Below are 27,580 nucleotides of genomic sequence, written 5' to 3'. Positions count from 1 at the left end.
AACCCTAATCCGAGTTATCACTATCGAATTTAGCGCTACTCCTCTCGTTTGGGAGGAGTTCCGAAATCGATTTAAGGAGCCGTTTAACTCGATATTAATGACGATGTCGTGTGAACGGATACAGCGTTAAATCGGTATATCGGCCATTAAACCGATTTAAAGTCGCAGTGTAGACCTGGCCTAAGTCTCACATCCCTGTGAGTTACAGAAGTATGGTACTTGGCTGGATTCTCCAGCAAACTAAGACCACTCTGCATGGCCATGGTACAAAGTGGCCTTAAAGCAGCTGGAGATTGCCTGTGCAGGGACTATGACACTGGCTAACTCTGCACTGATGGCATGCTGGCAGAGATGGCTCCAATGCTTTTTTCACCAGCCACCCCACCTTCACCCCTCAGGGAAGCTTCTCTTAAATCAGACCAATGTCCATGTAAGTTTGCAAACCATCATCAGGATCACCTGTCAGAATATGTTACTTCAGTTTTAAATCAGTGTTTTTGTACCACCTGGCACTATAGAATGCAAAGAGAAAATAAGGATTATACAATTCTCACTCATCTTCACCAGCCAGTTTACACTTCTTTGTTTTAAACACTATTTGCCTTTAAAACCAGCGGTGAAATTGCAAACATTTATATATCCTGGAGGAGGATCAAAATACTTCAGGGAAGCAAGTGCATAGTCTCCACTTCGTGTTTTGTGGTGAGGTAATAAAGAAACTGAAAATTCCTGTATCCTTAACTTACATTATATCATATATACATACGTGGCTGCTAATCTTTTGAGATGGGTTTCTTTTTTTTGCAACTTAGTGAATTTCACTCCAGACTTGAATCTGTGCAATTAATATGGCTTTCATGAGTTGAGTCAGAAACCTAGCCCTGTCAGGAAATTGCTTGTGCATACGTCTCAGTGACTCTGTTTGAGAACTCGTAGGAGGTTGTTGATACTGAAGAACATGATTCAGACGACCAAATACAACATCATGTTAGTTGGATCTGTTTTTGGTTGGACCTCTCATGAGTTATGTGGTCAGCCTCATGAAAATAAATGGGATTATTTTCACCATTCATCATTTGTAGTTTCCCCACATACTTACTTAAATGTATCTGTCTCTAGGTGATTCTGCAGAAGAAATTGACCTAACTGTGGTTTACCAAGCAGCTGCTAATGGCGATGTCAACACACTGACTGCAGTGATTCGTGAAGATCCTTCAATATTAGAATGCTGTGACAGCGAGGGTAAAACTGTTTAGATTGTTTCCAAGGGGTTAATCAATACAATATGTGATTGAGCTATCATCTTTTTTCCATTTTTAATATTGATTTTAAAAATTAGTGAAACATTGTAAGTAGAATTATATCTAGTTTTCCCCTTTATGAGCAGTAGAATGGGAAATTGGTATTTTCTTTGGGATATCCATTGGGAATATGCATTTTGAATGTCCCTGGATGGCCATAAAATAATATTGTTCTTCTTCCTTATAAGTGTATTTATTTGCATATAAATAAAAATATCCCATGTATCAGACAGTGGACATGAGACACAAAGTCCTCTGCCATGAATTTATATTGTTTGTCATAGGAAGAGAAATGCTGGAAAGTTGCTGAAATGTCAGGGGAGGATGGAGAAATATTTATTCTAGTCAAATCCAAATTATATATATTTTTGGACATATTAAAGACTCATTAGGACAAATTTTAAAAAGTAGACACCAGCAGTTATTTGTGCTTGCTGAATATGGGCACGGGTACAAACAGACAATTAATAAAATGGTAACATATGCAGTTTCTTGCCAAAAGAGCAATTGCATGTGTAATTTACCTGTTTTACGCTTGAAGCTGCATATTTTTTTCTATTCAGGTTCTCATGCCATGCCTGACATGGTGCCATCTGAGTGCATGCAGTTAGTTAGTTGTCTTTACAAGCATGTATTTTCCAAGTGAATCTGAACCAGAGATCTTTAAAAGCTTATCCATTGAAGTATTTTGTGTTCAATCGAGGGTCTAATTTTTCCACAGTGGCATTTCCTAGGATTACCATGAAAATTGCAGGGTTCTCAATCATTTTAAAAAAGCCCAAACCCCTGCAGAGATCTGTTTCTGTTTCAGAAAACTGATTGTAAAATCTAGATTCAGAAATTGAGATCCTTGTATTACCTTGTGACGATGTGGTTCTGGCGGGACCCAACTGAGAGTGCCAAATCAGGACCAATTGCTCAAACAGGGCAGTCACAGCCCAAGGCTGGGGTTTTTCCACCTCTAAGGCAAACCAAACTAGCCAGACAAGACTTTGGTGTCACCCCTCTGGCTAACCTCAAGTCACACAAGGAATTTCCTTAGACACTCCAGTCTCCCAGTATCACCACCAGTTCCACACATCCTGGGGATGAATGGTTATAAAAACCAACACCCCAGTAAAAGAAAAAGGTTCTCTCGATCCCAAAGGACCAAGCCCCAGACCCAGGTCAACATACACATCAGATCTTACCCACAAATCACGCTGTTGCCAATCCTTTAGAATCTAAAATCTAAAGGTTTATTCATAAAAGGAAAAAGATAGAGATGAGAGCTAGAATTGGTTAAATGGAATCAATTACATACAGTAATGGCAAAGTTCTTAGTTCAGGCTTGTAGCAGTGATGAAGTAAACTGCAGGTTCAAATTGAGTCTCTGGAGTACATCCCCCGCTGGGATGGGTCATCAGTCCCTTGTGTAGAGCTTCAGCTTGCAGCAAAGTCCCTCCAGAGGTAAGAAGCAGGATTGAAGACAAAATGGAGATCAGGCCTTCGCCTTATATAGACTTTTCCAGGTGTAAGAACACTCCTTTGTTCCTACTGTGGAAAGTTACAGCAAAATGGAGTTTGCAGTCACATGGGCCAGTTTCTGCACACCCTGCTGAGTCACAAGGCGTATCCGCCTCCTCTCAATGGGTCAATTGTGTAGTTGATGGTCCTTAATGGGCCATCAAGCAGGCTAAGCTGAGCTGACACCAACTTGTCTGGAATCTTTCCCAGTAACACAGCACAAGTTTGAAATACAGACAGCATACAGCCAATATTCATAACTTCAACTACAAAAATGATACAGACATACAGACAGCATAATCATAAGCAGTAACCAGTAACCTGGTCTTAGACACCTTATATGACCCCCTTTACATAGAATTTGGTGCCACTACAGAACCGTGGTTGCAACCCATGTTCTATATGGTCCCAGTGTATGTCAGTAACGTCACATACCTTCAAATAGTTCTCTGGATCTCAGTAAGGTCAAGACAAGAGCTTTTTTGATCTTCCGGCTCCTAAAGCAGAAAAATAAAGGCAAGATGTCTAACTGCCTGCAGTAAACTAATCATTACCTTTCAACTCCAGAGTAACTCGGCTGAAATGGATTCACACAGTGATGTAACTGAGATAATCTGTGTGACATCCCATATTCACCATTGTAATATAATTATATGTTTCATACAAAGTATGCCTTGTAAGGTATTATTCTAAAAGTTTTGATCTGTGAGACATTAACATATCATTGGATTGTATATGCTATCATTGTATGTGAAGTTATGAAGTTTGGCTATCTCTGTGTTACTGAAACATGTGAGGTTGAGAACACCTACAAGCAGCCTTTCAGGTACAACAATAAAAAGGCAAAACAATGTTGATGGTTTATTGAGGAAATACACACAAGCACCAGGATTACCCCAGGAACTGTGTACAATAGAAACCTCGCAGAGATAGCATTACACAATGGGAACTGTTTGACCCAGGTCACAGCAAAAGAGCTTTCCAGCAAGTTGGAAGAAGATATAAAAGGGAGAAGTATCATCATGACTGGATCTCACTCTCCCTATAATACAACACTTGAAAGTACTGGAGGAAAAAGACTGAACTGGATGGGAGGGTGAATACTGGTCCCAGGCAGGAAAGAAGGCAGAGGCCTGCCTGTATATGCAAAAGCTAACCTGTTTGTACTATCTAACTGGGTGAGACACTGCATGATTCAAATCCTAACTAGTACTTAGATTGCGGTTTTGTTTTATTTCTTATGGTAATCTACTTTGATCTGTTTGCTGTCATTTATAATCACTTATCTATTTAATTAATTAGTATCTATTCCCCCCCAAGGTTGTACCCCCTTGATGCATGCTGTTTCGGGACGCCAAGTCGATACAGTGAAATTGCTGTTGAAGATGGGAGCAAATATTAATACTCAAGATGCCTGTGGACGCACCAGTTTATCTCTTGCAACGTATATGGTACCAAGACTTTTGTCTGTTACAGTGTACTTTGGGAGGGCAAAAGGGTGAAGTAATAAAGACTAGTTCTGTATTACAGAAAGGGGAGAGTAAGTATAAGACATGTGTGGTCCTAGAGAGCTGTGCAAAGAACAGTGCTTCACTGTGACATTTCCAGCTGGAAAATGTGTCAAAAGTATCACAATGGGCAATCGGTTCAAACATATTAAATATGCATGTTGCTTTCAAGAATAGATATTTTCTTTGCCAGATATTTTCAAAAAATCCCCTGATTAGTAACATTCTGTGTTTTCCCTTCCTCTTTTCCTGAAGGGGCAAAAAACATCTATGGAAAAAAATAGATGACTGGAAAACATTCCAATCACTCAGGCTGGCGTCATGGCTTCAGAATTCCCCTGTTTTAGCTGAACTTCTTATCCTTACCATCTCTAAGGCTAAACAGGAGGCATAAGATAGGATGACAATTTGCTTTCCCACCCCAAAAGGTTAATTGAATTATAGCGTGACTAGTGCCACAGAATTTACATAAGCTAAAACCCCCATGGATATCCTAAGGATTAGGCTCACAATCCTTTGCAATTTAATCAGGTGCTTGGGCTAGGGAGAGTGAATCATTGTAATATGCTAACCAAGGGAGTATTAAAGAGACAATGAGAGTAAGAGCCTTGGATGCATGGGGAAATTTCAGATCCATGAGCCTTATTGTGAGTGTGCTATATGTGATTTAAATTTGTGAGTGGTGGTTTCTATGCTGTATGTAGTGTGAGACCTAGTGAGAATCTGGGTGTCATGTCTGCCCAGAGGATTGACTTCAGTGGGTTTGCATGTGTGGATGAATGCAACTGAGTGCTAGAATTAACCCAGCTTGCAAACTTCCCTGCAACAAAACTTTGATCAGTGGGCAACACAAGGGTGCTTTAATTCCCTCATTCCATCTCTCCCCAGGAAATACTGGTCATGTTTGGCAGGCAGATGACTTGAGCTGCAGGGGAGTGACCCTGTGGAGGTCCCAGTTTGAGAAAAGCACTTAAGCACATGTTTGACTTCCTTTGGACTCAAACACATACCAAAATACTTTGCTCAGTGAGAACCAGAGTGATCCTCAGCTTTGGTTTGTGTTTGAAGGTGACAGTGCAGCATTTTACTTCCGTCAGTGACCAATCCCCATAAATGATGGTGCCATTTTCAGGATAACGCTTCTATTTCAACTCTGTAAAAAGCCATTTGCTAGAACAAGAAGGAAGTGCTGAAAGCAAAGCCTAAAATAACTCCAATTCTCAGGCTTTTCATATCAATTTACTATCTCTGGTAACCTCTTATAAAGAAAATAAGATCAAATGCTCAGGCTCTTGGCTGACTCTCATTTAATTAAAATCCATATGCAGGAATGTACATAAGAGTTTTTAGTACAACAGCAATTAACAACATTTTCAGTGCCGTGTCTACTGCAAATGTTAAAACAGCCCTCCAGTCCCACCATAGCCAAAGAAAGGCCAAAATGCAGTGGAACTAAAAAGTTTAATTACAGCAATGGATGGATGAACCAATCCAGGACTTGAACCAAACATGAACCATCTTTGAAGCTCTAACAAGCAAGATGTTTTTCTGAAACCAAGGACACATCCTCAGCTGGTGTAAACAGAATTACATCAGCTGAGGATCTGACCCCAAATCTTCTCCATTCCTCTTTGATCTTCAGTACTTTCTTTCCTAGGGGTGGCTTGAAGGCTGTGTCAGTCTGCTCCGAAATGGTGCCAAGCAGAACATACCTGATAAAAATGGGAGACTGCCACTGCATGCTGCTACCGCAGAGCCTGATGTTAGGTAAGCCCCCCCATATTAAAAGGGTGTTTGCTTATTTGAGTAAAACATCTTCTCGGTCCGGTACATAGTCACCAAAAGAACATGGAGACTGACTGACTGGAGGCAGTGTAGGGCAGGCAAGCTAGTTGTGGCAATTACTCTTGTGATTTGCTATTTCATCTGGTGATCATCATACATTTAAATGAAGAGGCTATTGGGACTTAAGTCTAGGGCTCTTTGTGCTGCACTTGTTTTACAGGAATGTGTTCAGGCAGGATGAAGAATCTGATTTAAACCTCACAAAAACAATAGAACTCAGAATGGAGGCTGAAGCTCCAGATTTCCCACAGTGAACAATCACCACCAATGTGATCAAGCCATCCTCTATACTAGAAATACCACAGGAAATTTGTTCCCATGATAGTTCAATGCTGTATCTTCCCTAGCTAACTTGGTGCCGGTGTTCTTTAACTCAGGCTTCAGCATTATTTACAAATGCAGGTCTCCCAACAGGAGTCACAAAACCAGTTGCCCTTCACTCTATGTCCACTGAATATTATATAAATTTAGGTTATATGCTAACCCAAAATGTGGTTCTTGCTCGTGGTTCGTAGAGAAGTGGCTGGTCACATGGTTCTGGCTCCTCTTTGTTTCCAGCTGCATTAAAAGACAGCTAAAAATTATTAAATATTTTCCTAATGTTACTTTCTCATGTAAGTAATTGCTACAGCTGCTACCATATTATGTGGATGATGTTAATGGGATTAAAGAATAAATATTTGTATTATTATTAGAATTTATTAGTATTATTATAGTGCCTTGGAACGTTATATAATGTTTCTGTTATATAACGTGTGTATATATAATATATGTTGATGTATTTATATTATTGTTTTGAATATAATAGTTTATTATTGGGAAGGGAGGCAACCTGTGGGATTATGAATGGAAGGAAAGTTGTCCAAAAGACAAATTCTGTTAAAATTTGGTCCATCCTATGGAAAGTAGTTCTAAAGGATCAGGTAAGATGTAGTACAGTTGATTTTTGACAAAATGTAGTACAGTTGATTTTTGTCAAAAAGTCTGAAGGGCAGTTCTCCAAAACAAGTCACAAGCAAATGTGCTATTTGTATCATAGTTTCTGTTGTGAACAGGAATGCTTCTTAAAGCCTTTCAAGTCCTGATTTATATAAACTGATTAAATTCATGCAAAATCTCTCCTGAGTAAATCATTTATGGGTAGCTGAAAAAAGCTGGGTTGAAAATGTAAGTTGCAAGAAATGCATAGAACTTAGTGGTGGTTTGACACATCTGAAGCAGCAAAGCTGTAACTTGATGTTCAAGTTACGGGTGAGTATTGTAACAGTCTATAATGTCTCCGTAGAGACAATTTTACACCTTCATAATTTTTTTCATGCATCACTTGGATGGTACAGTTGGAGGGTTTCAGAGCAAGAGTGCATTATCATTACACAAAGCCTCCAAAGAGAAAAGGCTATGTTTGTGCAACACTGCACATGCAGATATTAGAAAGGAAACAGTAATTGACTTTAACAGCAGCACACAGAGTTCCCTGAAGTTTTTTCAGTCTCCATGGAAACAAGCAGACCTTTGCTCCACACAAGAGTGTGCCAGCTGCTCAGCTTTCTTTCTTCTGTCTTATTAGCCCAAGTCAACAAAATTAGTTCTGGATATGATTGCCCTGTTACCAGAAGGCACAGTTGGAGTGCCATAGCCATTAGTGAGATTTTTCCATTGTACTCATTTTTGCTCTCTGCCAACTATTTAGATTTGAGAGGAAGACAAAATGTGGTGGCTAATTATGAAGTGCTTCCTCACCTGAGTTTAAGAACTGGCAGCCCATTGCTATGAGGCAACAGCAAATTGACTTATAGCAAGGAGGAATAGTTGGCAGCACACAGACCACACTGAAATTGACAGGCTGTAATCAGTCCATTTAAACACTTTCAGGCACAAGGGCTGGCAAGTTTTTAAACTTCAATACATGTTTCGTAGAGTGGCTGAGCCTTCAGTGAGAAATGGGATAAAAGGACCCTGCTGACTCTCCCCATGCTACGTGTGTAGTTAAAATTAGCACAGCTCATCTGGGTGGTTTCAGGATTTCAGCACTGGGGGGGCTGTATTGGTTGGATCACCAATTACATTGCCATGGAGTAAACCTGAGAGGAAAAGCTGTGTGTAGTGTTTGATAGATTGGGATGGGCTGAGAAGAGCCCCAAAGGCTAATCAGCCCATTGCTCAAGAGGCAGAAAAGGCACAGGAAGGATGTGCTCAGGGAGAAGGAAAAGACTGGTGGGTGCTTTAGGGTCTGAGTCTGGAATTGAGTAAGTGGAGGTGTATATGCTAAAATTAGACCTGCAAACATTTATAAAGGTGGTGAGGAGATGACTGTGAAGAATTGTACAAGGAGTTTGACCAGAAGGAGGTCTCTGGGTGGTTTGTGGCTAGAAAAGAGACAGGAGTGGGAATCGGGATGATGCTGCTGGGTCACAGTTTGCTATATTTTTGCAATCCACATGTCATATGTCCACCTGAGATTTACCTGTTTTCAGATGAGCATGAGGTATGCCACTGGAATACCATAGAAGAATGATAGACTTTGAATTTATCAAATGTGTTTATAGAATGTTATGAAATAGCTAATGTTCTAATTTTGGACATGTATTTATTGCTTTAGCTACATAGCCTGTCTTCTATTAAACCTAAGACTGATAGAACACATTCTAGGGCAACTTGATGCGGAAAATATACTGTAAGAATTCAGGATTGTCCAGCTAAGAAGTGGAGTAAAAGATCTCAAAGGAGAAAAGAGCCTTTCTCTTGTATTTTGTTTGAAGGGGAAGCAAGTATTCTCACATAACTCACCATGCCTTGGATGAGCATTATGATCCCAATCTGACAATGGGCTTCTGCTAGCACAGACCCTTACATCTGCCATTGTCACATGGATTCTACTCTGGTATAAGGGTCTATGTTGGCTGATTCTGATACAAGATATGAGGTTGTGACAAGATTGTCTGTCTGGATAATCCTGCCATCTCCATACTTTAATGAATGCTCAGCGCCCTTCTACAAAACATAATTTGCCTCTTCCAAATCCAGTGACTTCAGACTATTTTCACAGTTAACTGCAGTAATTGAGGGGTGATTATGAAAATCCTGGGGCAAAATCTTTCAGGTTATAAAACATTGCTCCACCTACGGCATGCTCTACACTACACAGTTAGGTCAATGTAAAACAGCTTAAATCAACCTGATTATGTCAGTGTACACATTACTGCCTAGTCCTGCTAATGTAAGTGCCCTACTACATAAACATAATAACTCCACCTCCATGAGAAGCATAGGGCTTATGTTGGTGTAGTTAGGGTGACGCGGTATCTGTATAGACGCTATGTTACTTGCGTCAGCTGTTGGCTGTCTTGTCAATTTTAGGGCTTCATAACCTAAAAAACCTTCATCTCATGTGTAATAGTTCTAACTGTTCCCTCCACAACATGGGAGTGTTTACTCTACTTCTCTACAAAAGTAAACAGATGTACAGCTCCATAAACTCTGGTTTATGGCATAATACTTGCCTTACTCCCAACAGACAGACTGTGATCCGTAATCTAACTCAGTGGCTTGTTAATCAAAGAATACAAAAGTGTAATAGGAAGGTAATAAATTTGCATTTATGTTTAAAACAGGATCACATTAAATAGTTCTATTGATTTCTAGGCTTTAAAAATGGCTCAGGCATTCACTACATTCTGATATTTGATATTAATTAATATTCTGATACTATTTTGGAAACTAGCACTGGAATTATTCCTGATTGTATCCACTTTTGCATTTGCGTAGAGGTGGCCTCTGATTCCAAGTGTTGAGTTTGTGTTCTGGTTTGAGTTAGACATAAAGTAAGTCAAAAACTTCAGAACTGGATCTGGGTTTGGCTTTCAAACATGAACACGTACCAGATCTGAGGTTCTGGTTCACATCCATCACTGCTATTAATTTTGCTTTCAATTGGGGGCTCTGTTTCTCTAAAAAAAAAAAAAAAAAACCCCAAAAAAAACCACAACCCTCTCATCCAGTTTTAGCCTTGAATGTAGCATATTAAATATATCTTTGCTTCCACAGGCTTCTAGCAGTGCTGCTGCAGCAATCGCATCTAAGTGACATTAATCATCGGGACAATGAGGTGAGTAAACATGCACCAGCTGTAATGATCCCATTCAGCAGGTAATACTCTTCCCTGTCACTTAAAATGGGTCCTCAGAACTACTGATTTTATTACAGTACATTACAATTAGGGTTGTCAATCGCAATTAACGCCTGCAATTAACTGAAAACAAAATTAAAGTGTTAATCACATTCCTCTGGGTGGGGAGGGAGGCATCCACTGCAGGAAGGGGGCTGAAGCCCCATCCCACAGCTTGGGAGGGAAAGCTAGGGTGGGGGAGGGCTGAAGCTCCAGCCCACAGCTTGGAGGCAGTGACAGGGGCTGAAGCCCTGAGCTGAGCTGGAGCCCTGCATCCAAGAGGGGCTGTAGCCCCAAGAGCAACTGAAGCGTAGAGCCCCACACCCTGAGGTGGGGAAGCCCCATGCCCAAAGGGGGGCGAGGTTGAAGGCAGGGGGGTCACAATTTTTTCTAGTGGGGAAGGTCAAAAAATATATATATATAATTTTTTTAGTCCAAACAGGGTCGCTAGCACAAAAAGTTTGATAAACGCTGTCATAGAGAATAGTGGCCTGGCAAGCCCATGCTCCCTGCATCAGCCTTCCCCCCACAGCCCCACTTCATGCCAAGTTGAGGTAAAATCCACCCTCCCTTGCAAACAAGGGTTCACTCAGCTGAAGGGAGTTATGTAAAAATAATTCTACATTTGTAAGTTCAACTTTCATGATAGATTGCACTACAGTACTTGTATGAGTTGAATTGAAAAATACTGTTTATCTTTTTATAGTGCAAATATGTGTAATAAAAATAATATAAAGTGAGCACTGTACACTTCAATTACAACACAGAATACGAAATCAATATATTTGAAAATATGGAAAACATCCAAAATATTTAAATGGGTATTTTATTATTTAACACTGCGATTAAAACTGCAATTAATTTTTTTAATTGCTTGACAGCCCTAAATATAATATTATGCACTGATCTAGCACCTCTAATCTAATGGCGTCAGAGCACTTTATAGAAGCCGGTTTCATTTTTCCCAGTTTATACACCTGGTGGATTGCCTCACCGTGGATCTCCTGGCTGACTGCTCTCAAATGGAGCTGGCAGATGCAAATGGAATCTAGGCCGATAAACCCACTCACTCCACATGCCACCACTTATGCTCCCCTGCGCATCCTTCCTACCTCACCTGCCAAGACAGGGATTTCTTTGATCATAGATTCATAGACTCTAGGACTGGAAGGGACCTCGAGAGGTCATCAAGTCCAGTCCCCTGCCCTCATGGCAGGACCAAATACTGTCTAGGCCATCCCTGATAGACATTTATCTAACCTACTTTTCTTAAATATCTCCAGAGTGGAGATTCCACAACCTCCTAGGCAATTTATTCCAGTCTTTACCTTACCCTGTTAGTTAGGAAACTTTTTCCTGATGTCCCGCCTAAATTCTCCCTTGCTGCAGTTAGCCCATTGCTTCCTCTTGTTTTTATCATTAGAGCTAAGGTGAAACACAAGTTTCTCCCTCCTCCTGATGACACACTTTTAGATACCTGAACTGCTATCATGTCCCCTCTCAGTCTTCTCTTTCCAAACTAAGGAAACCCAATTCTTTCAGCCTTCCTCCATAGGTTCATGTTCTAAATCTTTAATATTCTTGTTGTTTTTTCTCATATCTTCTTGAAGCGGTTGCCCAGAACTGCGACACAATCTCCAGTTGAGCCTAACCGCACAGCAGTAGAGCGGAGAATGACTTCTTCATGTCTTGTTACAACCACACCTTTAATTGCATCCAAATTAAGTTTGCTTTTTGCAACAGTACACACTATCATATTTAGCTTCGGTCCACTATGACCTCTAGATCTCTTTCTGCCATATCCTTCCTAGACAGTGTCTTCCCCTTGCTATATGTGTGAACTGATTGTTCTTCTAAGTGAGCAACTTTGCATTTATCTTTATTGAACTTCATCCAGTTACCTCAGACCATTTCTCTAATTTGTCTAGATCATTTTGAATTTTGACCCTGTCCTCCAAAGCAGTTGCAATCCCTCCCAGTTTGGTATCGTCCGCAAACTTAATAAGCGTACTTTCTATGCCAACATCTAAGTCGTTGATGACTTATTTTCAAGTTAGACAGATTCTGTTTCATTGAGCATCTCACCATCAGGCAGATGGTTCTTGGGAGATCTGCCTGAAGCCCTGTTGTAGGTTACAGCAACCATTTTATGCCAGATTGCTATGGTTTTTAATCATACATCAACTAAATATACTCCTGGGCCAGGGAGATGGATTAGATATGCTGGCTCCACATCCCACACCAGAGGAACTCTGTTTGCCACACCTGGCTGCTTACCAGCTCCATCCATTCAGCACAAAGGAGCCAGAACACAATAGAGAATCTAGTGCATTATTTCAACTGTGTGTGTCTTCCAGCCTGGCAGCAGCTTGAGGACATTGCTGAAGGGCACTAACTTGCAAATTTCCTTCCTGCCTTGTACTTCATGCCCATTGTTACCGTGGTTTGCAGAGCCTATTTACTTGGCTCTATGGGACTTACAGCAGCCTGAACAGGACCTAAGATTTGGTCCTTTGTTGAAAACGTGGGTTATATTGTCAGCGAGTTGCACAGAATTAAAACTTAATGTGAACCTGAAGGACACTTGGAATCCTCAACACTTTCTCTGTACGTGTTACCACATTCAACCTAAAATCTCCAGGATCAGAAGTATATTAAACACCCCTTGGCATCTGGAGCATATTTGTCTGAAGGCTCAGTGCTAGACCCCTGGTTATTCATGTTTGCTTGGAAATGTGCTCAGATTGTCTGCACTAACCAAGCTCTTCTCCTAGCTATTGCCCAATTTAAAGGAAAACACAAGTTTTTCTGTAACTTTATAAAACTACACCCCCAGACCAAACACATTTAATAGTAATAAACACAGCCGGCAGCTGCACAGTTTCTATGACTATGGCTATCTCTCTAAGGACTTTCAGTGGAGGCTGCCAGGAGATGTGTATCGAAAATCCCTCCACCAAAGCAAGGCAGCTGAACAAAAACCAGAGGGGCACAATTCCTCAGGAAGGCTTCCTGAGAGTGCAGTTTCCAACGCCTGTCAAAGTTATAAAGTGATTATCTGTCCCCACTTGCTCTCCTGATGGCTTTGTTTAACTTGTGTGGCAATGTGCTTTTCTTTATCTTTGATCGCACCTTGCTTAATTTACGCTGGAGACTCATTCAAGCACATTTTTGTCTGGAACTGGCACTGTTGACAAATACATTTTCTGAACATATTTCTAGCACATCTGTAAATTCTTTTGTGGGTTTGTTGTATGTACATCACATGCAAATATTAATGATCAAGGAACTATTAGTTTTCTAGTAATACATTACATGCCCCCTTTGGAGCGGACACAGACGGCAGCAAAGAAGTTTGGGTATATGAGCTGCTACCTGCAGGCCTGCTCATTAGGGGCCAAAATGGGAGGTGGGTAACTTTTCAAGTGACACCTGACCTACCACTTTTATTAGCAGATGGATGACAGGAGGCTGATCTGGAGTCCGGTAGCTTGCCCTGGTTACACTGACTCATTGTTCCCCAGAACTAGCTTCACACATACTTCTCAGGGTGGAAAACACTGCTGTAGAGCCTCAGGTCAAGAGTCTCAGGATTTTCAGTGTCCATCAGCAGTGTCAGGTCCCTGGGGTGAACTCCTGGCACCATTGAAGTCTATGGAAAAACTCCCATTAACTTAAATGGGGCTGGATTTAACCCTGGTTTTTATTTTTACAAAAAACAAAACCCCAATGGTGAAGTCTTGCAAAACCAAAATAACCAAAACCTGGTTTGACTGCTCTCTCCTCCCTATTTGTATTTGGACTTCCCAACCCTTGCCCGTACCCGATGAGCCGAGAGAAACTAATGTTAAGGAATTTGGACTTTATTGGCAACTGTTTCTGTACACACAAATGGCATCATACAGGCAAAATAAATGACAGGTCTTTTCCCCAGGGAGCTTGTGATCTAATTTGTGGAGTTTTATTTGAAGTTTTTTAATTTCTCTTCCATTCTACATGATTTGGGTTTTTACCCTATTGGAAACTAAAAGAAACAATGGAACTGATTTCCACACATTGTGTAAAGTATCAGGGGGTAGCCGTGTTAGTCTGGATCTGTAAAAAGCAACAATGAGTCCTGTGGCACCTTAAAGACTAACAGATGCGTAGTCATTGATGCCTGTCCAAGGTGGGTGTATAACAAGCCACCAAACAAAAATGGTGCTTATATTATGTTTCTTAAGACTGATGTTGCTCAGATAATTTGATAGGAAAAGTGTGTAACACAGTTTTAAAGTGTGCATGTGGACTTGCTTTTGATGCTGATTAATGTGCACATACAAGGTAGATTCTTGGTCTGCTAAGATCAGTTTGCACTATATAAGTACAGCTTGGATAGAGCAGAGAATCAAGTTCTCTGTTTGTTTTGTTTTTTTTGTTCTCTTTCAAAATGGTGCCTGTGATGTGTTTTTTGTATTTTGAGATTACTGTTAAAATAATTGGCCCACTTTCTCAGCTGGCACAAACTGAAGTCCATGGGGCTAGACTGCTTTACACCAGATGAGAATCTAGCCCATAGTAATTGCTGTGAGTTAGAGATAAGGCTGTTGCACTGTGATAAAATACAAGCCTAAAAGAGGGCTTTCTACTGGAAACTGTATGAAACCTTAACCTATGAGGAACTTACTATGCTTTAACTGATGTATTACTTATAATATAAGCAGGCTATAAACATTTACAAATATTAGATACATGCCTCTTTTATATCAGTCTTCTATAGTAGTCAATTTTTTTTTTTTATTGGCTACTTCTTTTTTTGATACAACCTCATTAAGCCAGAAACTGTTTCAGATTATTCCGTCTTGAGAAGGTGGATTTCCCACTCCAGACTGATCTCCAAATAGTCCAACTCATCTCTAATTAAAAGGAAAATTAAATCCTTTGAAGTTTTAAATCTTCCTGTGAATGATAATTCTTTACTGTTTTGGACTGTGATTTTTTATTTTATTTTATTTTATTTATTTATTCATTTTTTTAAAGGGAATGACCGCACTTCACTGGGCTGCTTTCCACAATCGGCCCCAGCATGTGCAAACCCTGCTGCAGAAAGGAGCAGATCCAACTCTGGTGGACAAAGACTTTAAAACAGCTCTTCACTGGGCAGTACAGGTGAGGGCCCTCTACCAATATTTTAACAATACGCCATGTGCATTACAATGATTGATTGTTTGAAATTCTAAGTCATAGGACATCAGAACTGAAGAAGAATTTCAGTTTGAAAGTTGAAAAGACCTAGTGCAGGAATCCTCAGCTGTGTAAACTGGCCTGCATTGCTCAAAGCCAGTGGAGCTGTGCCAATTTACGCTGGCTGACAATCCAGCCCATGTTTCCTATGGCAAAACACCATTTTTGTTAACAAATATTAAATACGGGCTTGATGCTGCAAGGTGCTGAGCTCTCTTGCCCTGATCCAGCAAAGAATTTATGTCCCTGGAACTAGTCCTGTGCTGAGCATTAAGGACATGCCTGTTTTTGATGGATCAGGGCCAGAGTTCTCCACACCTGTCAGGACTGGGCTGTAAACCAGTGACTCCAGACCGCAAAGAATTAAATAACATACATGTAGTGTAAAATGGCAAATATTGTTACAGGACAGTGTTCTAAAGGCTTGAAGCTCTCATCCTGTGGAAATCCTAACTTCATTAGAGTAACATTAAACACTCTTCCTATCAAGTTATAAACAAATCATTGCTATATGGGGCAATCAGGGAGCCTCTTTTGGGACCTCATAGGTCTCTACTACCCATCACAAATGCTCCCCAAAATGTACAACAGCTAAGAAATTACTGAGGTACCCATTAAAGATGGAAAAATACAGCAGGTAAATATCAGATGTGACTAGGCACTGTAGTAATACTTATAATAATTAATAATAAGCCTATAGAAAAGGGGTTTCCTTAGGGTGCATCATGTTAAGCACTTGATAAGGCATCATCTATAATACTGTTTAAGTGTCCTGCATGTACTTTGCTTCAGAGAACTTTTTAATGCTAAATACAAGTTCTGTCTGTAGGTTACATTACAATTATCCAAGCACTAAACGCTGTGTTATCCAGCACTTTATCAACCAGAAAGCTCTAGAAATCAGCATTTCTGAAATCTCCCAAAACGAATCCCCACAGAGTTGCCAGGTGTCCAGTTTTTGACTGGAAGGCCTGGTCAAAACTGGACTGTCCCTATAAAATTGGAACATTTGGTCACCCTATAAACAGAAAACACGAATTGCGAGGAGAAGACACTGTGACTAAACATCTCCATTCTCCCATTTTTGGTCTTAACTCTACCATGTTTAAAATATATCAATTTTTTTGTCTGGAATAGAATTCAGGTGTGGCCTCCATACGTATCATTACTTTCAACTACATTTCCTCTCTGATTTCATATTTTTCTGATAATTTCAAAACTATATTGTGCCTGATAGATTTTGCCTTGGAAGCCACTCCATTTGCAGGGTCCTAGGACCTGTGTCCTGAGCAGTTGCTAACCCAAGTCAGATTGATTTGTGTGTGGATGCCCCAGCTTAGTGTGCAGTGTAGACATACTTACTCAGTTCACATCCCCCCCCACACCTTCCTCTCAGAATAACAAATGTGCCAGGCAAGTTTTGGGAAAATATGCAGTTGAATGGTGCAAATAAGCCCTCAGTTTCCTGTGGTTAACAAATCCCTGCTCTTGCTCCTTTCAAGTCACACACTTACAGCTGGATTACTCTTCTGCCTGCCTGAGAGCAGAGGGAATAAGTGTTGTTTCACTGCTGTGATTTGTTCTGTGAAATTTCTGTTAGTGAACCCGGCTGGTTTGCAGTCTTTACTTCTTGGGGGTGTGGAGTGGAGAGGGATGGGCAGGTTTAAATATCTGGACCAGGCATACTCTCTTAGACATGTCTACACTACAGCCCTAAATTGACCTATGTTAGGTCGACTTAAAGTCGGCACAGTAATTACTGCGGTGGCTGATGTCCATACTACCCTCCTCCTGTCAGTGATGCGTGTCCTCACCAGGAGCGCTTCCTCCGACTGAAGAGGGCAATGTGCTGGGCTAAGAGCCCTCCTGCCTGGAGCTCAGTTCCCCTCCCCGGCTCCTGCCAAGAGCTGGGTGGGGCAACAACTGCCCAGGCTGCTCACCTCCCTGAGTGGGGAGCCTCTCGGCAGCAGTATGGAGCCATGAAATTGACAGGACACCTGATGTAAGGTAGACACGGCATCACCCTAACTACACTGACATAAGCCCTACGCTTCTCATGTATGTCATGTACGTTTGTTGGTGTAGTAGGGCAGTTACCTCAACAGGACAAGGCTGTAGTGTATACGCTGACATAATTAAGTCAACATAAGCTGCCTTACATCCACCTAACTGTGTAGTGTAGACCAGGCCTTAGTGTTCTTCTCTGACTTGAGCTTAGCCAGGGAGAAGTATTTGACAGCTGTTTCTCTCTACCTCCCTGTCAATATAAGGGCAGATAGAAGCTAATAACTGCTGCCAGGCAGGATAAGACTTTGGCATGTCTAAAGCTCCTGCCAGGCTTACAGACACGTGTTTAGACTCATTGCCACAGTCTGAGATCTGGGGATCTCTGAAAATGCTCAGTGGACACCCCCAAACTTTTTCACAAGAGCCTAGAGGTGGAGTCTCAGGACTGTGCTGTGAAGGTGGCAGTGACAAGAGATGTCTAGTAACCACTTCTGGAGCTGCTGAAGCAGGGATATTTTTCCCGTAAGAGCTGCGCTAAACATCTGTGGAGCACAAGAGGCCTAGGGAACTCCCAGAGCCAGGAGCTGTTTTCAGCTGAATAGGGCCTTGTGCTTTCTTTCCTGGGAAAGCAGCAGATGAAACATCAGGCATAGTGATGAAACCTGTGCCAGAAGGCACAGAAAAGAGGCAGTGTGGGTAGATATTGCTAAAACATACACCATTACACCATCATGCCCCATTATAGTTATTGTGTGTGAGTGGGAGATAAATACGCTTCCTCTGCCTACAGTTTCAAAGAATGCTTGTTCAGTTCTCAGCAAGGTGCAATCAGAGTTTGTGCATCTGAAGATTTCCCCACCAGAGTTCCAGGCCAATAACACTAGTGCACCAGACAGGCCTTGCCTCAAACAGAAGTTGGTTGTACAGGAAGAGCAACAGTGATGTAGCTGCCGTAGTGTAAACCCCTATTTTAGACATGCTGCATCAGAGTAAAAAACTCCTTTGAAACTAGAGTAAAATATTAGAGCACGTCACAGTTTACACCCGTGCAGCAGATGTGGGCTAGGGGTTTGCACTGGTTCAGCTCCATCAGTATTGCTGTGTCAGTGTATACAGCTCTAATGGAGGCAGGCCACAGTAGTGAATCAGGCCCAAAGTATTTTCATTTATGCAACAAAAGTACCTAGAAACTGAAAGTCAGGAAGCTGGGGGGCAGGCTGTATCTGGTCCTGCATGGGAGCAATACAGGACACAAGGCACCAGCTACAGTACATTGAATTCTGACTTCCTGGTGGGGTGAGGTGGAACCATGGTACCTCCATGCAGCTTGCCCAATTCAGTAGGGTAATGCTTGCTGCACCATAAAAAAAAGCATGGTTAGAGCCCCTGCTCCAGCATGTACTGCCCCAGAGAGAGCCAAAATTGCTCTAGCGATCCCTACTGCCCCCCCATCCCCACCCCTCATGTCTTTCACACATGAAAATACTCCAGTTCATACCACTGAACAAGCGGTGTTGAACTGGGCCCACCATTCTAACATGTCAGCACGGCTACTTCCATGAGTGGAACAGTCAAACAGGTGCCAAACTGTGCACCTACTGAGGGTATGGCTACACTGGCACTCTACAGCGCTGCAACTTTCGCGCTCAGGGGTGTGAAAAAACACCCCCCTGAGCACTGCAAGATGCAGCGCTGTAAAGTCTCAGTGTAATCAGTGCGGCAGCGATGGGAGCACGGCTCCCAGCGCTGCACGCTACACCCGTAGAGGATGTGGTTTACATGCAGCGCTGGGAGAGCTCTTTCCCAGCGCTGGCGTTCTGACCGCACTCACACTTCAAACCGCTGCCGCGGCAGCGCTCCGAAATTTCAAGTGTAGCCATACCCTAAGAGTCAAATACTTCCCTTGCATATGTGTAACTCTTCCCCTTGGCTTCACTAGGAGCGTTGCATGTGATTTCAGCACAAACACAGGAGAATGTCTGTCTGTACATGAGTGAACACCCTGTCCTGTCATACCTGTAGTTTCACTTGCTCTATTTGAACAAGGCCTCAGATGCTGTTTTTCCCCTTTCAAACAAGCAGTAATCTTTGTAACCAGAAGGAAACTTAGTTTCATCATGAAAGCCTGTTTACTAAAGTTGAGACCAAATGTAATTTCTTTAAAATATTCTAAATCCCAGATAATGCTGCCACTTAAATACTGCAGTGACAAAGGTTCTAGAAACACCTTTAAAAGGTTTCCTCACTGTGCTGTGTTGCCAATTCTCATGACTTTTACAAACAACTTCACAGTATTTGATCTTTTTCTTAAAGCTCCAGCTCCTGGATTCAGGTAATTATATAAAAATCTCAGCTTTCATTTTAAAAAAAAAAGTTTCTAGGCTACAGAGTTGCAGAGAGAAGTTGGAAAACATGAACTCTAAAGACTCAAAAATCAGAAGAGAAATAAAAAGAATTCACGTTTCGTAACATAACAAAACAAAAAAAAAAAACCCCACTACTGATCTAGTGCAGCGCAAGTTCAGGTTATTTGAATGATGCTAAGTTTATCAAACTTGTGCCCAGAAACATTTGCTCTTTGGCAACAATTAAACTTTCATTAGTACATGTTGTATGACGAAATCATAGATTATTTGTTTGGATTTATATCGGGAGGCTTGACAGCTTTTCTTAGTCCTACTTACTGAGACATTAATTGAAGTTCAGGCTTTCTGAGAACAAGACTATACCCTTTGGAGCTGTGGGTAGAGGGCGCCCTGTGTTTGTGGAAGGATCTTCGCTGCCTCTTCAGCAGTACTCCTTTCTCTCCCACTAGGCTCCACAGAAGGCTCTCCCTTGGCCTGGGGGATTTCCATATAGAGAAGATGGAGGGAGGAGGCAGGCTCTGGGAGGTGGGAGCACTAGGCAGAGGAAATGTCATTTTCCCCACCCTCCATCTCCCACAGACAACCCTTGAGGAAAGTTAATATGGCCTGATGAACCCTCTATGTGCTGGGGAACCACTTCAGGGGGAATAGCTGGCAGCACAGGCTGGAGACAAAGCCACCTGTGGCAATGCAGAAGTGCAGGATCTGCATATGGATGGCCCTGAGTCCCTTCTGAATCCCGTTATTCAGGAGCATCTTGGAGACCCTTGGTTTCTTTGAGGAGAGGCAATCCCTCCCTCAAAAGGTATAATGAAGAAAACAGTTTCCTAATTCACAGTGGGTGTTTCCTTTAGGACCATGCTCTAGCCCTGTGTGTGTTGGTGGATTAGGTTTGGATACGGTGTGTAACCTGTAACTCTTTGCTAAGTAGAGTTTGGTTGTGGTTTCAGACAACTTTCGCATTTTAAAACTTAACTTGCTCTTTGCTGGTTTCATGTGTTTTCCTAGGAATGCCTAAGGAGGGGGTGGTGACTTGTTTTTTTTAAGTAAAATAATCGGAATCAGGCCTCACCCTCCAGTCCCTCATTCTTCAAGGTACTCACATCAGTAATCTTTCCTCATGCAAATAGGGTCCTCCCATTGGAATGCTAGTGACTTCTGACATGGATAGGTTTTCTCCACAGAAGTGAAGGCTTAACAGCTGGGCTGTTGATATTCAAAAAGTGAATAATAAAGAATTGCAAATAAGGAGGATTTAAGTAAATAAAAGTTATTTACATCTGTTCTTACAGGGACTTTTCAAAAATTGGCCTCTACCTTTGCATATAAACACTTATTTTGATTTATAATAAACAAAAGGGCTTTTGCACTGCTTTGGATGCTAATATTCAGCTAGAAACTCACTAGTATAGTCAGATCATCAAAACAACTAACCAGAGCTTAGATGATTTCCCCCCTAAATGCAAGCCCTTCAACGGAAGACATGCCATGTCGCTTTTCCAGTCCACCAGCTACTGTAGAAGAGGAATGGGGTCATGACACCTCCATGTTCCCTGCAATATGTCTAGTACTGCCAATGGTAACAGTAATCCAGAGAATACACATGCAGGGCCAGCTGTGATGTAACCCTTAGAGGAGCCACTGACAATTTAAGGTATGCCAGGGTGTTCAGTTGTAATGGGATGGAGCTATGTGATAGAAACAACAGGTGAATAACAGATGATTAACAGACATCTTCCTAGCAGATGATCTGTATGTAACCCTCTCGCTGAATGCCAGAACATGAATAAGGGGCATGCCCCCACACCTTTTGCATGCCCACATCTGTTTTAATTGTCTATATCTTATCAAATGCAGCATCCATGTTTCATTTTCTCCTAGGGTACCAACAAATGAATCCTCAACAAAAATAATGGAAAGTTCTGCTTCTTCTAGTACAGAATAAAGAACCTGCAGGAGCAAGCTCGTTCATTAAAACCACATCAGTAACTCATCCACAGAAACCAGTTGATACGATACTGTGCTAGAAGGGGGAAAGATAGCAACTAGTTTTAGTCATAATCATAGTACGTGATAAACCCTGTGCACTCTTTACAGAAATTTCCATATACATATAAGGTATCAAATAGACAATGTCAGTCATACAACTTTTATTTGAACAATACTTACAACAAAGAAAGGGACAAACCAACACTTCAGCCAAACAGCTTTTCCTCAAGGAGTCCTTGGTCACTTGGTAGTCTTTGGAGAGCACAAAGGATATACAGTAGAACCTCAGAGTTATGGACACTTCCGGAATGGAGATTTTCCATAACTATGAAATGTTCTGAAACTCTGAAGAAGAGGTTATGGACTTCAGCCACATGGGGGGTTGGTGCTGCAGCCGCAGGGTGGGGAGAGTCAGGGCTCAGGGCAGGGAGAAGAAGTCAGGGCTTCTGACTATCTGGGTGGAGGCTCAGGGCTTCTGCCCCACTGGAGCACCAAGGTTCAGTGCTTTAGACCTGGGGGGAGCGCCACAGTTGGGGCTTCAGCCCTGTGGCTCCAATCCCAGCTCCAGCCCCTCAGGGGAGCCAGGGCTCAGGGCTCTCCACAACTCTGCTCCCTGCTTCACTGGGGGGGACCCACACCAGGGCTCGGGGCTTTAGCTACAGGGGAAGCACTTGGGCTGAAACTGGCACTCCCCTTGTAGCTAAAGCCCAGCACTCCTTAGGGCTGCTTTACTTCCAACCCTAAAGGATATTGTGGCAGCCTGGGAGCACCAGGAGTAGAGGTATCTCAGCCATGTTCCCTCTATCCTGGTGTAGACGAAGGAATGTGCATCGGTTATACATCACCCAAGGAATCTTCCATTCACGTAGAATCCTCATGTGACCAGATCTGCTGGATTTACAGGAAATACCTCAGAAAAAGGGAAAAATTAGGGTAGTTGGCATAGGGCCATTCCAGAACAAGAAGCAGAATTAGTGAGGACTACAAAATAACTGAAACCTCAAATACCTTGTTTTGTTCAGTATTCAACAAAAAAGCTCTAGGGTAATTAAAGTGATCAGTCAAAAACCTAGAAACTGCCAGTTCTAGAGAGGCGCAAGTGAATGTTTTAAAAGACTTGAGATGAGGAATTTTCAATAAACCCCGTACATGTTAGAAGTACCTGATGACTATAAATAAAAAGGCAAATGAAGAACTGTACTTTTAAGGAGGAAAGACTGGAAAACCACTGGCCCGTTGGATGAAATGTTCAGGCATATTTTAACGGAGAAAAGATTCCAATCAACACACTGCTCAGGTTTGTTATCTTTGATGCAGTTACTGATTTGGCAGATAACAGGAAGCCAGTGGATATTGTACATTTGGATATTGTTTATTACCACGTTATCAGTTGGCATTTTTCCAGTTTATTTAGAAGCTTATGAAGTACGATTGCATGGGACACAAACAAGGTTGTAAAACAGGGTCATCATCAAAAGTCCAACTCTCTGTCCCTTACTCTTGCTGAGCAGTACTTACAATTGTAATCCCATTGAAGTCAGTGGAACTATTTGCGTAAGTATAACTCGCCATGATGAAGGGGTGCAGAATTCAGTCCCAAGTTAAGAGCCCTAGTGTGGAACAGAGAGAAGGGAATAACAGAGCCTAAGCCAGTCTGGACATTTATACTACTTTGTATAGTCTTGATTAAAAACATAAAGGAGAATGTAAATGTTTTTCAAAGGGACACATGCATATATATGCTTGTATCCCTCTAAATTCTGTGTTTCAAAAAATCGAAACATTTCTGAGAAAGTATTCCTGTAAGTCTATATGCTGTCTTTCTTTGGATATTTCTATTGTGGTACCTTATTTGTTATTTCTACAATGCCCAGAAGTATTCTAGGAAACTCATAGACCAAACAATTTTGGGAGGGGCAAGAATTCTCAAATCTGAAATAAACAGAAAATGCCTTTATTGTATTTATTCCTCCCAAGAATAGACAGTGCAGCAAAACATGTGCTTCATTGTTAAATGCTTCTCTTCCCCTTGCTTGTTTTCCAGAGTGGAAACAGGATTCTGTGTTCCATCATTCTGAACCATCACCAGGGTCCATCAATAATAAACTATGACGATGAGAATGGGAAGACATGCATGCACATTGCCGCGGCTGCAGGTTACAGTGACATTATCAGTGAGCTGGCTAGAGTTCCAGAGTGCAATCTGCAGGCCCTTGATGTGGATGACAGGTACTCATGGAAATGTACTGAAAGTGCTGGAAACCCCCTGCTCTAAGTCCCATTGCATTATCTGAGCCTAAGAATGTCTGTTGAATAGTCATGTTTCCTGTTCCAGGGGCCATGACCTATTTAATTTAACTGAATTTTCTGAGAATCATGTGTGTTTAGTGACTCTGGAAATCAGGCCATGATATTTATGCAACCGCTGACTCATGTAAATAGTTATTTACACTATATTTCTGGAAGGAAAAGATGGTGATTATACACACGGACTTGTTATTATTTGATTCACTAAAATTAGGCATTCCTTCCAAAATACCAGAACAAGAACTTACAACTTTGGGGTAAAGCACTGGCCCCACTGAAGTCAATGACAAAACTCCCATTGACTTTAGTGGGTGCAGGCTTTCACGCTTAGTATGCTAAGATGTTAGCACCTGATTTTCAAGATGCTGAGAACCTCGTCTCCCATTCTCACAGGAAGCACTTTGTACCATTGTATTATACATGCAGAAGATTCCTCCTCTTTACTGTTTAGGATCCCGATCCTGCCTCCATCAAAGTCTATGGGAGTTTTGGCACTGAGTTCAGTAAGAGTAGAACCTGAGGGCTGTTAGTAACAGCTCTCAGATTTAATCAGTTATGGGCCTATCCTATTCCCCATGGAGTCAGTGTCAAAAGTCTCACTAGCTTCAATGGGATCAGGATTGTTCCTTTAGGATTTACACATTTAATCCTTTATGGAAAAGTCCTATAAAACTTAATAGAGATTAAACCAACAGGGTTCTATAGATTTTACCCTAAACATCTTCAATATGTGAACGGGGAAAAGATTTTTCTATTAAATTCCCTCACGTTTTCCTTTAAGAGATATCATGTTGGAGACTGGACAATACCTTATAAGCCCTCATTAGTTGTCCTTTCAATTCTGTTCCCTGTTACACTCATCTGAAATCGATGGGTTGCATCATGTTCACACACTTCCTCTTTTATTCACCTGTTGTCATTCACAATCTTTCTTGTCTGGCATGTTCTGTACCTTGCAGCTTATTTCAATTTCAGAAATATAAGCAGTAGTTTTTCTGTGTAATGTTAAAATTTTGATGCCAAATATTTTCTATACACTAGGCCCAAATAATGCTTCTTCCACTGTGACTTCAGAGGTTCCTGGATGCAGAAAATCAAATAGGTTCCCTTACACAAGAAAGGATCAGGACAGCATGATTTAGAAAATGAATCTGCCTCTATATGGGTCTTCTGCTGGTCATCGTACACTATGTAATAGGAACACAGCAGTAAAAAAAGATACTGTAGTCTTATGGATGGAGTAGCAGTTGCAGAGTAACTCCACTACTGCTCTGTGGCTGGAGAGAACATCCTTTCCCCTACACCGTCGCAGCTGGGTCCGGTGCAGAGGTGGGAAGCATTTGCCACCAGACAAAGGAGACTAGAAAGCTTTTCTTCAAACTCTACACTGAGAATTTTAGGTAATTCTTTCCCTAGTTCAGATCCACTAGTGCTAGCAATCATGGAGTGTTAATGTAGATCAGCCACAGGCATTTTTACCACCACATCGAGAACACTAGATGATGCACTCTGTATAGATGCAGGCTAGGCAGTACTGAAATTGTTCTCATTGGGTCATTAATTTGTTCCATATTTTCCCTAGGACGCCTCTGCACTGGGCTGCAGCAGCCGGGAAAGCTGACTGTGTACAGACGCTGCTGCAGCTGGGGATAGATAGCAGCTCGCGGGACATCAATGAAAACACTCCTCTGACATATGCAATGTACTGTGGGCACACAGCATGCATCAAGCTGCTCTCTCAGGAGAACAGGTAAAGGAACAAGAAATCATACAGCCTCTTGCTTTTGCCAGCAGGTCACTTGCTAGAACAGCGTATCAGTAGGAAAGAAATGACATTTACTTCTCTCTGCACGCTCCGAAGAGTGCAAGAGCCATGAAACGACTGAAATTAATCTGCAGTTCCTATACAATGCTTGGTTCAAATTCTTCACTATAAATAGCAATGGTAAAGTCAGTTAACTAATGAATGACCTGTCTCAGGTAGGGTTCAGAACAATAAATGTAGGGTTCAGAACAAATCAAACATGAATTTAGTTGTAAATCAATACAGCAATGTCTCCTGTGCAAAATACATGTGATGGGACAATTTTTGCCCTCAAATATCTGCCTTGTGTTGAAGCTCATGGAGGTTAGCTATGTGTTCATGTAACCACCACTGGTATGTAACTATGGCAGAATTTGCCCCACTAAATATAAGAGTTGTGTTCAATAAACAGTTAATAATATAAGCTTTCATACCCATAACTTTAAAATAGTTTTCACCCTTGACGGAATGTTTTTGACTACGATTAGTTAAGTGCCTTTCTGTGTACATGTTTTCACTTTTCTAAACCTCTTCTATTAAAGAGGCTTTATTATTTGTCTCTTTACGAATTATTTTTCCTTTTATCAATGGCCCCAATTTTGTTCATTTAGGTTCTCCTTCACGGATAGAAAAACTCACTTATGGAGAGTGAAAGCTAGCATGCTGCTTTTTTCTTTTTTTTTAGACTTTTGTCACATTTCTTTATCCTGCCCCTTTCTTTCCAGTCAACAGTCAGTATTATTTCCTGTGTTACAAAGGGTAAGACGTACTTCAAATGATCTTTGAGGCTGCTGCAAATGCTACTTCCTGAGCAGCCTCTAGAAGCTGATTATTTAGGCAGCAGCAGCCTCCTGTAAAACCTGCTGAGGCCAGACCACTGCACACTATGATCTTGATAGAGCTCCCAAAACTGTTTGAGGTCCGCTTGGCACTTGGATGAGCGACCTCCAAGGAAAGTGCTGGGGTACAGTAAATGGATTTAATGGTGGCTTTTGTTCTCTCTGGTTGATGCTGAACCATTGCCCCTCACATGGTGCTAGTGATCATTGTGCAGTTGGAAATACCAGCTTTCAAATTTGACTTAAAACAAAGGCCGCTTTGTCTTTCAAGATCCCAATGCATTTTTTCTTGTTAAAAGGAGTCTCAGCGTACTGGCATAAAGTGCATTTATACTCTGAAAACTGCCCACAAAATTGGCATCCCAGGTTCCAAATCTATTAGTGTCTCAAAGATTCCAGACCAAATTTACTCAGTTTCCAAATAAAAAGAGGTTGTGTTTTAAACTACCTGCCCTGCAAATTCAGCCTTGCATTTGAGTTAAGCTCTGTTATTTTTGGCTAATGCATCACCAGCTAATGTACTCTTAATACACACAAAAAGCAGATCAGTTGAGTCAGAAGACGCCATTCTTAGTTTCTTTTTTGATCATAAGTGTCCTGCACATTCTAGTTTTGGCAATACAATTCAACCTACTTAAATTCATCCTGCAGTTTCTTCTGGATATGACAGTCTTCATTTTGTGCTAAGACAGGCAAGATTTCTTTTAAGATTTAGTACGG

At 41.5% G+C, this 27,580-nt stretch overlaps 1 protein-coding gene across 2 annotated transcripts in view; it reads left to right on the top strand.

The window, feature by feature from the left end:
• The window catches only part of ANKRD55 (ankyrin repeat domain 55), a 74,406-nt gene that overhangs the window by 26,287 nt on the left and 20,539 nt on the right, over positions 1-27,580 (top strand). For both annotated transcript variants that reach the window (XM_032775359.2, XM_032775361.2), the window contains exons 2-8: positions 1,120-1,242; positions 4,128-4,258; positions 5,973-6,082; positions 10,205-10,265; positions 15,345-15,473; positions 23,955-24,139; positions 25,800-25,967. In XM_032775359.2, coding sequence (XP_032631250.1) covers positions 1,120-1,242; positions 4,128-4,258; positions 5,973-6,082; positions 10,205-10,265; positions 15,345-15,473; positions 23,955-24,139; positions 25,800-25,967 — 907 coding nt within the window. The remainder of the gene's footprint in view (positions 1-1,119; positions 1,243-4,127; positions 4,259-5,972; positions 6,083-10,204; positions 10,266-15,344; positions 15,474-23,954; positions 24,140-25,799; positions 25,968-27,580) is intronic.

This window comes from Chelonoidis abingdonii, chromosome 6 (assembly GCF_003597395.2).
Source record: "Chelonoidis abingdonii isolate Lonesome George chromosome 6, CheloAbing_2.0, whole genome shotgun sequence".
Classification (NCBI taxonomy): domain Eukaryota; kingdom Metazoa; phylum Chordata; order Testudines; family Testudinidae; genus Chelonoidis; species Chelonoidis abingdonii.
This window is presented reverse-complemented; position numbering and strand designations above follow the sequence as displayed.